Source organism: Aethalodelphis obliquidens, unplaced genomic scaffold (assembly GCF_003676395.1).
Source record: "Aethalodelphis obliquidens isolate GAN/ISIS:26980383/991018 unplaced genomic scaffold, ASM367639v1 scaffold65, whole genome shotgun sequence".
NCBI classification, from domain to species: domain Eukaryota; kingdom Metazoa; phylum Chordata; class Mammalia; order Artiodactyla; family Delphinidae; genus Aethalodelphis; species Aethalodelphis obliquidens.
The window spans coordinates 4395558-4407658 of NW_020838009.1; the positions used below are offsets into that span (position 1 = coordinate 4395558).

Consider the following 12101-nt stretch of genomic DNA (forward strand, 5'->3'; position numbering starts at 1 on the left):
TTATATATGTGCTGTACACCTGAAACTAACACAACATTGTAAATCAACTATACTTCAATTTTTTAAAAAAGAAAAAATATGCATGTCTTAAATGAGAATTATATTAGAAATTTATTTGAAGCTTGTCCCTCCTTTATTGAGGTTAAAATATATCTGATCATAAATAAATAAATACCATAATGAGATACTACTACATATCACTAGAATAGTTAAAATTAAAAAAATATCTGTCAATACCAAATATTGGCAAGGACATAGAGAAACTCTCCTTACACTGCTGGTGGGAATGTAAAATGCTACAGCTGCCTTGGAAAACAGACGCGCAGTTTCTTAGAAAGGTAAACATACATTTTCCATCCACCCGGCAAATCCATTCCTAGCTATCGACTGAAGAGAAATGGAAACATACGTCCACATAAGACCTGCACATAAATGTACACAGCAACATAATTCATTGTTCTCAGTCAAGAACTGGAAGCAAATACCCACTTAAAAAATAAAAATCCAGGTAAAAAAATAAAAATAAAGGACCACTATGAAAATGTGATGATTAAAGAGTGAGACATAAACAGACCTGAGTGAGGATTACAGAACGACGTGTAAACATCAGCCATCTCCATCATGTAGAAGATGAGGTTGACCCAAGTAGGAACATTGATGGTGCAGGGAAAGGAAGGTGATGTGTAGAGCCACTAATTTCCTCATTTTACAACGTGGGAGCCTAACGTTGATGAAGCAAGTTGATGTTTCAAAGCTATCATGATAACCAATAAGAGAATTAAACATACAGGCATCAAACGCAGGAGGGGCAAAGCAGGCAGGGCAAGCGAGCTACTGCCTTCTCTTTCCAAGCAGAGAACTGAAAGACACATCTACACGTGATTAATCGAGAAAGTGATAAAACGTGTTATGTCAACGAACAGAGGCCACCGTCAGGAAAACAGAACACGGGGACAGTTGAGTGCCTTTGGGAGGTGGGGTGTGAGGGCTCTGTTTTTCATGGTACACTGCTCTGTTATTTGCTTTTCAAACCGTATTTATGCCTCCACTGGATAATAGAAAGCAAAAAACACTAAGCAACATGAAAAAGGAGGTTGGAGAATATTTAATGCCAACATAAGAGTGAAAAAATGAAATTATAAAACACACACGGTATTGCTGAATTTTTCTATGGGGGGGCAGTCATGAGTGATTGTTTCTTTCATCTTGCCTGTCTGTATTTTCTACGCTTTCTGGAAATTACTTATTGCTTTTGTAACAAGAAGACGGTTGAAGGCCGTTGCTTCAGGCCAGGTAAGGCCTGCGTGTGTGGCCCGTTCCCTGGGTCAGGTCCTTTCTGTAATCTTGAAAGCCTGGCCCTCTCTGTGTGGCTGACTCAGGACCTCATCCTCAGAAAGCTGCCGCTCGAAAAGAAAAAAAAGCAAACAAAAGCCGGGATCCCTCTTACTGAGTAGCTGGTCTTGGGAGCTCATGACAGAGCCCTTTTTTGCAATCCTTTCTGGAATCTCTTAGATTCTCTGCCACAGCAAGCTGCCTCATAACCATTCATGGAGCAATTCACTTTGCTCTCAAGTCCTTTACCAAGAGTGTTAAAACCAGGAGATTCAAAAGGAATTAAAATATTTAAGGTGTTGTGCTATTCTTCTTAATTTGCGTAGTTCAGTAAACAACAGGCACAAACCACACCCCCCAACCCTGTATCTTATTCCTTTAATACACTCATCTGATTCCTTAAATTCTTCACGCTAATTAAATAAAGGGTGAGTGTGAAAAATGAAATGCCTTTTGCAAGGATATACCAGGCCGGTTTTGAGAAATATGGTTTTTAAAGTCCACCATGAACCCTCTAGATATTCCAAACTCCTTTTGAAGCAGCAGAGCCTGTTTTGCAAACAAAAATTTACCCTGAGTCCCAATCTACAAAACCCATCCAAGGAGCTGCTTTTTTAAAAAAATTAATTTTTAAAAATTGAAGTATATTTGACTTACAATGTTAATTTCTGCTATACAGTTATAAACATATATATATATACACACACTTTTTCATATTCTTTTCCATTATGGTTTACCCCAGGATATTGAATATAGTTCCCCTTGCTATACAGTAGGACCTTGTTGTCCATCCATTCTATATATAATAGTTTGCATCTGCTAATCCATCCCTCCCCACACCCCTCCCCCTTGGCAACCACAAGTCTGTAAAGAAGCTGCTTTGATTGAAGGAGTGGGAGGCTAAAAGCTGCTCATCACCCCACACACACCACACCACACCCACGTACAACCACACACACACAGATCCCACAGACATACACCACATGCACGGTAAACCATAGCACAATCATACACCACACATCCACACACACATTTAACAACCTATACATGTGCTACACACAGATACACACACACAATACACCAAATCACACACACACACACCACATCCCAAAGACTATACACAAAGGTCACACTCACAGAGTCCCCTAGGCCTCCGGGGTTTCATGGAACATAATTTGAAAAATTAATGCTTTCAATGCAATCATTGTATTTCATTTTAATGAGCTATTTTCTTTCTTCTTTTTCTTTAAAAGGGTAAAAACCCATGTTCACCAGCAATGATAAAATATTTAGTGCTCTTTCTTCAAGAGCACTGGTTTGAATCTGAAGTTAGTGCTAGGAGCTCTTCTTGCTGGTTCTTTGAAATGAAACAGCAACATTTCCTAATAATCCTAAAGATCAGACATCGGGTCATCAGAAAGCCCAGATAACTTCCTGAGATCCACGACACAAGGGAGAACATATTAATGCATCCTCTGTACAAAGTCATGACAAATGGTATGAATTGAAAAAACACTTAGTTTCACCGGCCAGCGGGGCCCAAAGACGAAGATCTGGCTCCGAGCTATGTCCACGCGGTTCCAAGCCAGCGCCAAGCTCAGCTGGTCCCGAGCCGATGCGTTTGTGCCTGGAAGGCAAGAGATGGGGCACTACTCACTCCATGCCTGGGTCGCCTGGGGGTGACAGGGGCTGGGTGGGGAACACAGGCTTCCCCAGGCTGGCTCAGCATCAGCCTGGAAATAAGCACGGCTGCCTTTTCTCTGGCCCCTGAGGGATCACTCAGGCCCCAAAGCCGAGGACCAGCTCAGCACTACCAAGCAGCCAGCCTGATGGTGACCCCCGCCCCTTTCCTCCAGCACCCTCCCCTTCCCAGTGGAGCAGAGAGGTGACCCCATGAGCAGCCAGGTGGCAGCTGTCGTTAGGAGTGGGCCGGGGAAACTGGACAGAGCACTGCGAGATGCAGGGATCGCAAATGAAAAATAATTTCACGCTTACCCTCTGTGAGTTCAAACTTGTAATGAGCTAGTTACAGACGGAAACTGGTTCTTGACTTCAGCCCATCATGGTCCATTGGCCCGCCAAGAAAAGTCCCCCTCCCAAGAAACCCATTTCGAGCCCGATCGTTTTACCACGGCTTTATCCTGAGATAATTTCTAGGCAGCCTGGCCGGCTCGGGGTTCCATCCCCAGCAGACACAGTTCCCGGTGGGAGGAGGGGGGAGGGGTTTCCCAGCCACAAGCAGAGCTCCGGGGAGGCCAGCATGAAAGGACAGGAGTGGCTGTTTCCTGAGAGCTCACCTTTCAGCAGGGCGGTTAAAATTGCCATTTCGATGTCTTGCTGGCCCTCGGAACCCATTCTAAACACAGTGACCTGAAAACAGATTAATCGTGAAAAGACTGAGTAAAGCAAAGTGGAAAACAAGAGGGAGAATTGGGGAGTTGCTTAAAAAGGACCACAAACAAGATCTGGCATGACAGATGAATGGATAAAGAAGATGTGGCACATGTATACAATGGAATATTACTCAGCCATAAAAAGAAATGAAATTGAGTTATTTGTAGTGAGGTGGATGGACCGAGAGTCTGTCATACAGAGCAAAGTAAGTCAGAAAGAGAAAAACAAATACCATATGCTAACACATATATATGGAATCTAAAAAATAATGGTTCTGATGAACCTAGAGGCAGGACAGGAATAAAGACACAGACGTAGAGAATGGACTTGAGGACATGAGGAGGGGCAAGGATTAGCTGGGACGAAGTGAGACAGGAGCATGGACATATATACACTACCAAATGTAAAATAGATAGCTAGTGGGAAGCAGCTGCATAGCACAGGGAGATCAGCTCAGTGCTTTGTGATCACCGAGAGGGGTGGGATAGGGAAGGTGGGAGGGAGACGCAAGAGGGAGGGGATATGGGGATATATGTATACATATAGCTGATTCACTTTGTTATACAGCAGAAACTAACACAACATTAAAGCAATTATACTCCAATAAAGATGTTAAAATAAATGAATGACTAAATAAATAAAAAGGACCACAGAGTCTGATGCTAATGCAGCAATCCCGAGAGCGACATGATTTTGCACCAGGTGCTTCTGATTCAGAAAGAACAGCATTGCTCGTCCTGATTTTGAATCCTTGCCTGGATCTTATTTTATTCTTTACCTCATCTGGAGCTGAGGGAGCTCATGCAGGATGTACATGTCAATATCTAAATGGCTCTTGAAGATGACAAAGTCATCTCTACTCAGATTTGATATATCTGTAGGAAACTTATAGACTTAGAATTTCGAAGAGGCTGTCTTCTGTGCGACAAGAGTGCCTCTTCCTTATGAGCGTAATTAAGGAGGCAAAGAGTGGGAGAAAATGAGTGTATTTGGTAGAATTTTGTAAGTACACCTGAAAGCATGGTATATGTCACTCCTTGATGCTTTGAATCTGATTGATATCATGAGCCTCAGAATTGTGGGATGTGGCCTGAAGTGCCCTGACATTTACAAGATCTGAAGCTCCCGTGTCCCTCTTCCGAAGAGAATCTGCCTATGCTTAGCCTGCTTCCCGCACATGGACAGAACCACCAGTTGGGTCAGGATCTGTAAAATGCCTCTTGGAAAAGGGTGAATGGAAATAAGAACTACTCCATCCTGCACACATGGGCAGAATTAGAAGTGAAACATAATTCTCTCTGTGGAGCACTTGGGAAGTCAACTCAAGACACTTACAAGTTCTTTCTTTTTCATGCACTCCATGATCATCGCAAAGAGCTGATGCGATTGTGTCTTGTTGTAATTAAATGTTTTCTGAATGGTAACTAGAAGCTGGTCTCTGAGGGAGTCATTGATTATCCTGTTCGAAGGAAACGGGAAAGAGAAGAAAACAACACAGGTGAAATCTGTACGTGAATAAATCAGACATCTCTATGCCCGTCTGGTACCTTTGATTTGAAACTTTATCATTGGAGGATATCCCAGGATAGCAGACCCAAAAGGACTATAGTCAAAAACTGTGTTCACACTTGTCCTAAATTCCAGGCTTGTTGAAAAACTTACAAGGGAAAATGCAGTTGGGAGAGAGCATTTTCCCTCCTGAGAAAGAATCCGTAAGAAACACCACGCTCCTCAGAGCTCCCTCACTTGCTGACCTTGGGAAGAGGGAGAGGAGGGCTAGTAAATCTTCCTTCTTTTACATTTTTGGAACAGCTAAATGGATCACGATTTCCTCTGGGCCTAACAAGAAGGCATTCAAAACCCCACCTTTTGTAACATATCAGAAATCTTACCCTCCTTCTTCAGAGTACTTGTGTGCAAAAGACAGGATGTCCGAGGCCCGGCCACTGCCGTCGCAGACCACCACGGGGACCGGAGGCTCTTCTCGGAGATACTCCAGGACCATGGAAACCACGTTCGGGCCCCCTTCCACCACGAGGCCCACGACGGGCACACCCTGCCCCAGTCCTGCAACACACACCACATCTACCTTCAGACCACGGTCACGGCCCCATCCAAGTGTTACCGACCAGGGTTCTTGGCCTTCCCCAATCAATAGAAATTGACCAGAAGCCAGACAAGAAATTCAGGCAAGGCGTTATTGGGGCGCCTGCTGCAGCAGCGGGAAGTGGGAACAAACAACAGGCTCCCTTGCTCCCCGAGGGGGGGGCAAGCTTGTTCCTTATATGGGGTGAGGGTAGGGGCGTGTCCATGGGTCAGGCTGGAGGGGTGGCTTAGGTGTGTTGTGTGCAGGGGGCATGCGCAGTACCCTGCTTTTGCTCCCGACACCCTGTTTTTGCTCCAGGCTCTTCAAAAGTGGCTGTGGGAGTTTTTGGTCTCTCTGTATCTTTCAGGTCCAGAATTTGCCCCAACTGCCCGCATGAAAGCAGTTATTTTCAGTCCCATACAGTTTCTTAGTATTTTGTTGCTCCTGGAGAGGTGTGTCCATGTGCAAGCATTGCAGCACTGCAGCAAAGGGTCCCAGGTCCCAGCAAAGAGTCCCAGGTCCCAGCCTGTCTCAAGAGCACTCACTCTAATTCCTGAAACATGGTGAAGAGGAAAACCTTTAGGCCTGGAAGTATGCTTATATGGAGTTAGTGCTCACCAGGAGACTTGAAGGAACTCAGGATGTGATGACTGTTTACATTCTTTTATTCAAACCCCATATTATAGCCTTACTGGAAGAAGCAGAGCCTTTAAATTACAAACGTTCCAAAACATGTGGTTCAACTCCATGTATCACTCAACTGGCTTACGGACTACTTCAAGGTGAGATGTGAGAAACACGGGAGGCTCTTCTTGCTAAAAGAATACCTCCCTGCTGCCTTGCCCCAGGTGAAGTTCCCACCCTGGATGGCTGTCCCTTCAAGAATGACACAGTGAAAGGTGTCTGGACCAGCGATAGGAGAACTCCGTTCAATGCCTGGCCTCACACGTATTAGCCTTATGACATGGGGCCAATCACCAGGCCACCCTGAAGAGCAGGGAACCATCCGTAACAGGTGAGTCACCACAGGGCCTCCTCTACCTCCTAAAAGAGCAATAGATATAAAGTATAAGAAACTGTTCAGCTATCAAGGTCCTTGTCAACCTCAAGTGGTGTGTAAATATGCAGTGTCGTAGTAGGTGTTGATTCAGCCTCCAGGGGCTGGAATAGGCAGTGAGTTATCCAGGAGGGCAAACCTGTAGACCATCATTAGCCCACCAGTTAATACCTTGTACCCAGAGTCCTCCCTCTGTCTCTATGAGATGATAGGACTCTTTGGGAACACGGTAGGACAAGCTGACTTTTGGTGGCAGAACCCGAAGGGAGGGCTCTGGGAAGCAGGAGGTGGCAAGAGCATCCCAAGAACCCAGGATTCCAGGGCAGGGGGAGATAGTGGGAGCGAAGGAGCAGCAGAGGCTGTTGCAGCCAACATAGAAATAAGACTTTTCTGATAGAAAAGGAAAACAAAGAAACAATGAACAGGCTGGGGAAACAGCATAAACAGGCCCGAAAGAGTTAAGTGATCTTGGTTATTTTTTTAGCTGTTACTACTAACAAACACTTGTAGCTAGACTTATCCTTCATAAAAATAATTACTCTCTGACTCCATGTGAATTGCACTCTGCACTTGGCATTTCTTCTCCCCCTACACTCCCTTGTAGCACTCTTCATTTCAGAAAGAAGATCATGGGCCAATAACTTCAGGGACACCAGACCTGCTTGCTGAGCTGCCTGACAACCGCTTTGGCTGTAAATTTGCAGAAGAAAAGAAATGCAAGATCTTCATTACTTTGAGCCTTATCACCTACCCCCGACCACAAGCCCTGGGCTATAAAACCTCTCCCTATTCCCCAGGAAGGGGGCACAGTTCTTGAGGCACTAGCCTGCTGTGTTTCCTCTTTGCCTGGCAAAGAATAAAGCTACTCTTTCAATTCTCCTCCAAAACTCTCTTTCCGTATCTCATTTCGGCATTGGTGTACAGAGAGCCAATATTTTGGCATCAAGACAAATTTGCCTATTTCACAATTTTACCCCAAACTGGCTAAAACAGGTTATATTCTGAGCATGTTTCACCAGGTGTCCATTAGTTGTGATGGGAGTTATTTGATCAACATTAATACATGGTGAATAGGAGATGTGTCCTTGGTCTCACGATTCTGAAGGCCTTTGGATAAAATCTGCCAGCACAGTTAGAAGGTCTAAGAACTTCAAGTGGGGAAATTCAGAGTTTCTGGTTTGCTTCCACGATGCATTTCTACAGTCAGGAGCTCTTAAATATTTTGAACAACTCTGCCATCTCCTACCAGAATAATCTCAGTTAGGTTCATTTCAGCAGCTATGCGTTGACGGTCTGCTTTGTGCCAGGCAGGCGCCTGGCCAAGAGATGCTGGAGAAATAGACCAAGATGACATGGACCCTGCCCTTGAGATTTCCAACCCCAGCAAGGCTTGACATTTGAGATCTTCGGGACTCCGGTGGCCAAATCACCTTCTTTTCTAGAAACAGAGGAGAACTGGTTCTTCATGGTTTAGGCTGGACCCCTGAAACTCCGTGCCGTGGGAGGTGACAACTGAGCACCCCTTTGCTGTCCCTGCCCCACTCAGAACCCTAGGCAAAGGATGACAAAGGGAAGCCCACAGGTCACACGGCCAGGGGAGGCTGGTCGGTGTGAACGCGCACACGGCCAAGACAGCGAAAATGTGCGAACCATCAGCCAGGGAGCTGATACCCAGAAACCCACCACTTGTCATGGCAGACCGTCATTCTAACCACGTGGCAGTCTCACAGACCCTTTAATTATGCTTTAAAATGACCATTTCCCAGGCCTAGACTGTCTTTCGCAATCTTACCAGTAATGGTTACAACAAAATACTCTTTAAGGTCATTCAGCAATTGCTTGACAGCAAGAATCACTGAGTTATGAACTCAGTGCCCCAAGAGGTGACACCAGCTATTTTAATTCTAACCAGTTGTTATGATCGTTTCATCTGACTGAGGTCCATTCCTTTCTCTCTAGCTTGACCTCAGCATCCTCCTGGACCAGCATGGGGTGGGGGGTGCCCTGTTGGGAGCAGCCAGCTCCTGCAGGCCTCTCCAGAGGCCTCCCCACCTGGCCCATCTCTGGTGAGAGACCCAGAGCTACTGAGATATTTAATTTAATGAACTCAGAGCATGTAGTTGATAGAAGGAATCATACCAAGCCTTTGAGTGACAAATGTGTTTCCTGTTCAGACATTTAAAAAGTTTGGGATTAGCAGAGGCAAACCATTATCAATAGGATGGATAAACAACAAGGTCCTACAGTATAGCACAGGGAACTATATTCGATATCCTGGAATAAAACATAATGGAAAGAATGTGAAAAAGAATATATATATGTATAACTCAGTCACTTTGCTGTACAGAAGAAATTAACACAGCATTCATTATATCAGCTATACTCCAATAAAATTTTAAAAACTAACTATAATCATTATAAGGAATGAAAACCACTGGCAACGTGGCGGGAGATGCCACCACCGTGAAAACGGCTGTGGGGCTGTTTCTCGGGTCCACTCTCCTCGTGAACTTGAGACAAAGCATCACAGCCCAGCTCAGTGACTTGGTAGGTGGCTAAGGGAAAGGGTCTTGCTAAGTCATCTCCTGATGGTCACAGAAGAGTCAACGTGAAGGCTCTAAATACCCTCGGGTGCTCTCTCTTCCAGCCTGGTTTTCAGGGCAGCAGCGGCAGCCCAGTGGCCGTGGCCAGAACTTACTTGTGTTGATCTTCTGCAGAGAGATGTGCTTCTCCAGCTGCCTTCTCAGCATCACCTCAGCACCATACTTGCCCAGGGTGCCATTGTCAGCCAGGATGAAGTGTGTGTGCGAGTTGTTGAGCACAGACAGCTTACTCAGGGGGTTGGACATGGTCTGGTACACCCGTGTCACCTGACGAAATACACAGCACAAGTCAGAGCTGCAAAACTTGGACAGTAAGACAGGGGAAGCAAGAATATATGGATGTGGAGCGACAGCTTCACCTAATTGTGCACTTCAACCTACTCTCTCTTCCCTAGCCTCTCTATTGAAGGATTTTTTCTGTAAATTTTTATATCAAATTAGAAAAAATTATTTTAGGTCATGACAACCCAACAGATCATGATGATCCAGCAAGTACACTCCCGGGCACTTACTGCAGAGAGAGGAAAACTTACATTAATACAAAATCCTGTACACAAAAGTTTATGGCAGCTTCATTTGCAGTAGCCAAACTGGAAACAACCCAGATAGGCTTCAACAGATAAATGGTACATCCATACGGTGGGACCCCACTCAACAATAAAAAGGAGTAAACTGTTGATACATGCAACCATTTGGATGGATTTCCAGAGAATTAAGTGGCAAGTAAAAAGCCAGCCCTCAAAGGTTACATACTGTACGATCCCATTTACATAACATTCTTGAAATGATACAACTGTAGGATGAAGGGCAGATGAGTGGCTCCCGGGGTTAAGGCAGGAGTGGAAGCAGGAGGGAATCGGGTATGGATATTGAAGGGCAACATGAAACAACAAGGTCTTACGGTATAGCACAGGGAAGTATATTCAGTGTCCTATGATAAACCATAATGGAAAAGAATATGAAAAAAAACAATGTGTGTGTGTGTATATATATATACACACACGTATACAATGTATATGTGTGTATATATATGCGTATATATACATATATATACGCATATATATATGCAACAGCAGAAATTAACACAACATTGTAAATCAACTATACTTCAATAAAAAAACGAATGAATGAAAAGGGCAACATGAGGGCTCCTAGTAGATGTTCTGCATCTTGACTAGACTGACATCAATTATCCTGGTTTTGATCTTGTATCATAGTTTTGCAAGTTTTTACTTTTGGGGAAAAGATAAAGGCTATATGGGACCTTGCTTTATTATCTCCTACACCTGCAGGTGAAATCTAGTTAAAACAAAGACTTTGATTTTTGAAAATTGCCCATTTCCGGGGAGAAAATACTTACATCCCTTCCAACCAGATCTTCTTTATTCTCCACGATGCCCCAGGGAGCAATTCCTATAGCACAAACCCGGCCTCTGGACTTGGAGGAGTGGTCTTTCAAGGCATCCCCCACGTGGCTGATGACACCTGTGAGAGGCCATAAGTCATATCTGTAGGCCCCTTACCTCCCATCAAACCACTATTCATGAACTTCAGGGACCCCAGCTCTGAACCACTCCACATTTCCTACAGAACAGGGTTAAGACACTGAAAGTCTGAGCTCATAATAGCTAGTCATCCTGCATTAGCTCCTAGAAAAGGGAAAACCAAAACCAAAACCAAAGCAACTGTGCAGGAATTGTCTTTACAAGTTTCCAAGACCTAAGGATGGAAGTATGAGGGGTCTCTCTGGCAGGCCTTGGCTGCGTTCAGCTAAAGTTGAGAGTCAGATGGCCTGCCATGTTCCTCAACCTCTCTGGGCCTTGGTGACCTCCCTCATGTGATCGGGAAAGGATTGTCAGGGGCCTCAGTGAAAATGAGGCTTGTACAGGGCTCACTTCAAGGAATGACACATAGTAGGTGCCAGAAATGTTGACCATTATCATGATCATACTGAAATAAAAACGAGCTACCGAATAAAGATTTCATTCTGCCATAAATATTATCAGAATGCAGTATCTTCTGGTTTTTAATGATAATTATCCAAAAGCTCTTTGGGAACCACGATGAGCTCTGGGTTTGTACATTTGCAGCAAGGGATACAGCCTGCACTTACCTGTGCTGATGCCCCCAGTGAAGATCCAGGCCCCAGTGGTCACAGCAGCCTTGATCAGACCTTTCCCAAAGACCTGCTTCAGCTTGGGCTGCATCTCAAAGTTCTGGAGGCCTCCGTGCACGGATATTAAGAGCTTGGGGAGTTCCAGCTGCCAGTCTCTCACCATGAGATGAAGCAGTGAGTCTGGCTTCGTGTCATAGGAGACCCGGATATACTGCAAAAGAGGGTGTGATCCTCAACACTCGTTCTTCGATTTGACTCTTGTGTCACGCGGAACAAGGCTACTGTTCCTGTCCAAGCAACAGCCACCTGGCTTTCTCTCCCATGGGGTTCTGGGGCCCTCTGTGTGAGTCTGTGGCCAAATGATGGAAGGGAACTCTGGAGGGTTCCCAGATATAGCAAATAAAAATAGAGAATGCACAGGTAAACTTGAATTTTATATGCACAATGTTTTAGTATAATTATGGCTCCTGCAATATTTGGGATGCATTTATACTAAAAATTCATCCGTTATTT

At 44.7% G+C, this 12101-nt stretch overlaps 1 protein-coding gene across 10 annotated transcripts in view; it reads right to left on the reverse strand.

Annotated features, from left to right (window-relative positions):
* The window catches only part of TRPM1 (transient receptor potential cation channel subfamily M member 1), an 82784-nt gene that overhangs the window by 58805 nt on the left and 11878 nt on the right, over nucleotides 1-12101 (reverse strand). For all 10 annotated transcript variants that reach the window (XR_003429259.1, XM_027089371.1, XM_027089370.1 and 7 more), the window contains exons 3-9: nucleotides 11586-11799; nucleotides 10833-10957; nucleotides 9568-9739; nucleotides 5619-5793; nucleotides 5062-5185; nucleotides 3630-3702; nucleotides 2859-2959 (exon numbers count right to left, since the gene is read on the reverse strand). Coding sequence is in view for 9 of the 10 variants with exons in the window: in XM_027089371.1 (XP_026945172.1) it covers nucleotides 2859-2959; nucleotides 3630-3702; nucleotides 5062-5185; nucleotides 5619-5793; nucleotides 9568-9739; nucleotides 10833-10957; nucleotides 11586-11799 (984 nt within the window). In the remaining variant the exon portion in view is untranslated. The remainder of the gene's footprint in view (nucleotides 1-2858; nucleotides 2960-3629; nucleotides 3703-5061; nucleotides 5186-5618; nucleotides 5794-9567; nucleotides 9740-10832; nucleotides 10958-11585; nucleotides 11800-12101) is intronic.